General features: G+C 39.9%; 1 protein-coding gene across 9 annotated transcripts in view; it reads left to right on the top strand.

The window, feature by feature from the left end:
- Prox1 (prospero homeobox 1) overlaps positions 1-4,966 on the top strand; it is a 52,202-nt gene extending 47,236 nt beyond the window's left edge. For 7 of the 9 annotated variants that reach the window (XM_023710222.1, XM_023710223.1, XM_023710221.1 and 4 more), the window contains one exon: positions 1,269-4,966. In XM_023710222.1, coding sequence (XP_023565990.1) covers positions 1,269-1,457 — 189 coding nt within the window. In that variant the 3' untranslated portion in view covers positions 1,458-4,966. The remainder of the gene's footprint in view (positions 1-1,268) is intronic. The other 2 variants (XM_004626867.2, XM_023710225.1) reach the window with 1 other exon arrangement.
- Positions 4,967-5,408: the final 442 nt, after the last annotated feature.

The following is a 5,408-nucleotide window of genomic DNA, read 5'->3' on the forward strand; positions in this document are numbered from 1 at the left end:
AGAGAGAGAGAGAGAGAGAGAGAGGGAGATAGATAGATGAGTTTACATATAAAACTAATGCATTTATGTCCTCACATGCCTGCACTTAGGGTAAGAATAAAATATTACCAAGGCATAAATACCCCACTAAAGAAACCTACCGAGTATCCTCAGAGTGTACTTGGAAAGTTAGGAGCTCATGGCAACATTTTCTGTGAGTCCATTTTGTTGGTGTAGGGAATGTTATGCCACGCTTTACTAGGAGTAACTTACAAAAGCCTGGTAAATCCATGCAGGGAATGCTGCTCTTTTCCCTAGCCAAGAGTTCACGCTATTAAAGCAACGATTAAGGGAACACAGACACATGCATACATATACACAATATGTATAGGCTAACGGCTGTGCAAGAAAAGACTTAACAAATAAGGATTCTGAAAAGAGCATTTGGAGAGTATGTATCTTGGAAGATGGCTTTGTGCGGCTTCCTTGAGCTCGCGGAGCCTCAGCTTACCCATCGTTTAGGGGAGATAATACAAGCTTATACTACAGTTGAGAATGTGGAATGATACAGTTAGCAAGTCACGCTGTGCTGTGGCACATAATAAGCGCTCAATAAATGCTAACTTTTATAATTATTGTCAGCTGCACATATTGATCTTGTATGGGTCCAGTCGAATCTCAAGGGAAAGTAGTTCTGGTGCCGTATGTTACGATTCAGTTTACATCTTGTATTTTATGGCTTCATGTTCATGTCATTGTCGTACTCCTTTTTACATCAGAGTACTTCATAAGGCAGATTATGATACAAGTGGATATTAAGTTAAGAACTATCTGATGCAAATGGAACGTTGAGATTTTAGAGAGATTTCGTCATTGGAAATATAAGCTTAGCTTATATAGAAGCCCAATATTTATTATTAGTTTGGAGAATGTATTTTTTGTATAGTGGAAATTAAAAGGAGAGATAAATGAAATTCTTAGAAAACTAGCTGGACACTTTCTCCTCCTCTCCACTAACGTTCCCAAAGAATTCTTAGCTTTTCACCAGGTCTGCTTGTGTCTCTTGCACAAGTCTCTCTACCCAACCTGACAAAGCTGTTGTCCCCACATTACAATGCTGCTATATATAATGACTTTACCTAAGAGAATAGAGGCCCGGCCATTTTTAGAAGGACATACAGGTGCCACGTAAGCCCCTTTCTGAAAGAATGAGTGTAGCTCAGTTTCCTTTGAAGAACGGTGAACTTGAAACTAAAAACTTTATTAATGCCCTCGTCTCCTTGTATCAGCAGGTTCCTGAGAGATTCCTGGAAGTGGCGCAGATCACATTACGGGAGTTTTTCAATGCCATTATCGCAGGCAAAGATGTTGACCCTTCCTGGAAGAAGGCCATATACAAGGTCATCTGCAAGCTGGATAGTGAAGTCCCCGAGATTTTCAAATCCCCGAACTGCCTACAAGAGCTGCTTCATGAGTAGAAATTTCAACAACTCTTTTTGAATGTATGGATAGTAGCAGTCCCCTTTGGGTGTCTGACTTCCTGTATGTGTCTAGATTTTGATTTCATGTGTGTGTGTGTGTATGGGAGGCATGGATATGTTATGAAATCAGCTGATAATTCCTCATCATCATCCTTCTCTCATTTCCTTTTGTTTTCTATGACAAGGGGATGGTTATTTTCCTTCTTCCTTTAGTTTACTTTTGCCCAAGGCCCTTAACATTTGGAGATTTAACGTAGGGTTTGTTTTCAGGGAAAAAGAATGCTGGAGTGTGTAAAGTCTGTGCTTGCAAGGAAGGGTATTTAGCGAAGAGGCCCCTGCTTGTTTAGTGGCATACTGCACGTGGTGGTTGGCCGAGGCCACGCCGTGACACTGCGCAGCTCTACAGATGCTGACCTGTCTCTTCTTCTTACTGTTAAGGTCTAAAAATGCAAAGTAACCACTTCATACATTTAAGTATTTTGCTTGGTTCAAACTCAATAAGTAGCTTTTTCTTGTTTCATTAAATAATGCCAATGAGAAAGGAGCAGCTCACTTTGAAAAATACCCCCAAAAGCCAAATGAAAGCAAAACTAATTGCTCTCCAGGCTTTGCTAAAAGAAAGGGCAAACACTCCCCAAACTAGCAGTACCAGTTTCTAATGAACGCAAAGCAACTTTTGACAACACGGACTCTTCCAGCGTGAGCCTTGAAACCCATTGCCTGCTCCTCTAGCGGCCTCTCGAGACCTCAGAGTTGGTTCTTCTTCATACTAAGTGAGCTTTTAGATCAGTCTTCATGGAGAAAAATGTCATACTTTGTTATCGCTTTCTATTTATTTTGCTTCAGACAGTAAAAAGGCACGTGCTGCTCTGCTGCACTTTGTGTATACGCCTAAGAGAATTATGATTTCTGTTCAATTAATCTTTTTCCTAAAACACCACTTTCTGCAGTAAGACATAAAGCAATCCCCAGCTGACCTGCAGTCCTCGCCAACACTAGAGGTTCGTTGGCAGCTTTTGGCTGACCTGTTTCCATGTGCGAGTCCACACTGCACTGATGGATATTCAAAGTGGCGACAGTCTAAGTGTTTATTCATAGTAGTTATAACATCTTAAAGTAACCCATACTATCTCTTTTAATGTAGAAGCTAATATTGACCAAAATGGAAGAAACATAAGAAAGTTGGGGTTAACCTAAAAGGCACAGTCTCTGTACAACTAAGAGAGCTAGCTGCTCTACCATGCTTTCTTCAGTGGGTCTCTTCTTTTTCTTTTTTCTTTTGTCCAACCTTTCAATGATGTAGTGTCCCATGTATGCATTTTAAAAATCAAGCAGCATTCATACTTGTTTTACTAGATGGGGTTTGTGTTCAGAAGCAGTAAGAATCCAGTGTCCGTGCTAACAGTGCTTTTCAATTTCTTCCTTCCCCTTTGGTCCCCAGCTCTTAAAATGACACAGTAACAAACCTGGTATTTAAAACATGCAGAGTACAAATGCTGTTTTTCCCTTAACTTACATTTAAAAAATGCATCTGACTTTGGAGAATGCAGGTAGACCCATGTGACTGACGGGCCAACCCAATCCTTGCCATTTAACGTCCTTTATAAATTCTGCTGATGGATAGGAATGTGGGAACACAATTATTGTCAGCACAAAGCCTTAAAACCTGCTGACTTTAAATTAAACGGTGCAGTCCTCTGGTGCCCTGCTAACCCAGGACACTAATGCCCTAGAAATGTGGATAGAACCTACAGTGACCTGGGCTGGGAGGCTGACCCCTCCGCCCTACATCCGGGACCACGCCCATCCCCAGTACCCTCCCACGCCTGTGCACAGAATCATGGCAGCCAATGTGTTTTCTGACTTGCTTTTAAAAAAAGTTCTGATTATCAGTACATTGGAGTGAGATGGATATATACTCCAGCAAGCACAAGGGAATCTCACCTGCGAGTCACACTCTTCACTTGCTTGTTTGGAATCCTGTGATGCTCATCACTTGTGTCACTACACAGCTGGAGTGTCGCTGTTCCATGTAATTCATATCCCTTGCAAGGAGGTAACACGCAAAGAAGCCGTAGCAGGTTCACCAGGATAGACAGACTGCAAGGTATTTTCTTAATCTGTGAGACAGTGATTCCATGTTTATTTGGGTTTTGAGAATGATTTTCCCCTGCTTTTGTAATTTAAATAGGCAAATCAAGCAGAAGTGAGTGTGTACAGCCCAACGTCAATGCACTTAGCTACTGAGAGGATCCTGGAGATCCTCTTCAAGTGCAGAATAGAGATTGCAGCGTGAGGAGAAACACTTCTGTTCTGAAAGTAGAACCATCTTTTTGCACTTAGGTGACTTCTCCCCCTTCTACAACCATAGAACTTTGTGCCTCTGAGTGCACTGGAAAATGACAAAAGCCTGTCCCTCCAAACTCCTATTTCACAGTTTTTTTTAAAAAAAATCACCACCTTCCAAAATTCAGGTCAACTCTCATGGAATAAAAATTGGGTCCACAGGAGAAAGTTGACTTCCATGGTGGGAGGGTGAAGGATCAGGAGCAGTTTACCTAGAAGGGGAAAAAGTCTAGAGTCCATGTTGAAATTCCACACTACCACTTACTTTCTGTTAACTCTAAATTATTTTTGCGTGTACACTTGAGGTTATTGTCTGTGCCTAGACCTAAAATGCACCAGCGGGGGGATTTTAAAAATCCTTCAAAATACCAGTTTTCTCCCACAAGTACAATTGTTCTTGTGCCTTCTGTGGCTTTCGAATTCATCTTTTTTGACTTTATTTCCAATTACTACAGCTGCAATAAACACTAGATTTTTTTTCTGGCTGTTTGACATAATGTTGATAGCTATGCATATTTTATGTCTTTTTAAAACAAAGCGGGAGAATACGTTTTTGAAGAAGAGAATTTTTAGAACAGTTTGATACCGCAAATTATTTTTTCCTCAATTGTTTGAGCAGCATCCGAGTTTTGAAAATTCTTGTAGAAGCCAATTTTTTGTAACTGTGGTGCAAATCTTGTGTTTTCTTAGCCTAATGAAAAGTAGTATAGAAGCAATATTTCATACCATGTGCTATGTATGTGCGTGCAGGTGGTGAGCGTGAAAACACATACACGCATATACACACATGTAAAAATATATATATGCGTGTGAAGTGGAAATCTTGCCTTTTCCTATCTAGAGTTAAGAACCTATTTTAGACATTTGTTATGTTTTGTGAAAAGAATGTTCTATTTGCAACAACAAAACATTTCATTCTTCCTGTCTCTCTGCCTGTTTACTGAAGATGTTTCACATTAAAAGGTAAAACATGTGGAAGATGCTAGAATGTAGTGACTATCTAAGTAACTGTTCACCCACAGGTTCCTAAAGTTTGCTTTGTGCCTCCGAGTATTATTTAATTAAAGTGTTTTACGTTTGCAGAGCCTTTGTTACTGTACTGGGAATGTGGGTGAATATCATTTAAAAAATTTAAAACCACAACAACAACAACAAAAAAAGCAAAATGGAAACACTAAAGCAAGAGGGGAACTTTTATAAAGCAATGTAAATATTTAACCTCATGGCTGTTGTTACGTAAGACATGAGATTTTTAATAAATAACTACATTCTCTCAACATGAATTTATTAGGAACACGACACTGACTGTGTAGACAGTTGAAAGCATTCTTGAAAATCCTGCTCTCTAGTTTTAAAAGATAACAGTCTCTTTTATCAGATGTCAAGGGCAAGGGTAATACAGTTTCTGTAAATGTATGAAATTTCTTTTCTATGTACATGAAGATGTTTAGGACGTAACCTCCATGCCCACACACATACAGGTTAATATAGAGTTAGAAAGGTAAAGATTTGGGGGCCCTTAAGGCAGGATGGCCTCCCCAAGCAATCATCAGCGAACAAGTGGTTTACAGACTTCCCTGAAAGAAGCAATGTGTATCCGAG

This window comes from Octodon degus, unplaced genomic scaffold (genome assembly GCF_000260255.1).
Source record: "Octodon degus isolate 3935 unplaced genomic scaffold, OctDeg1.0 scaffold00017, whole genome shotgun sequence".
Taxonomy (NCBI): Eukaryota; Metazoa; Chordata; class Mammalia; order Rodentia; family Octodontidae; genus Octodon; species Octodon degus.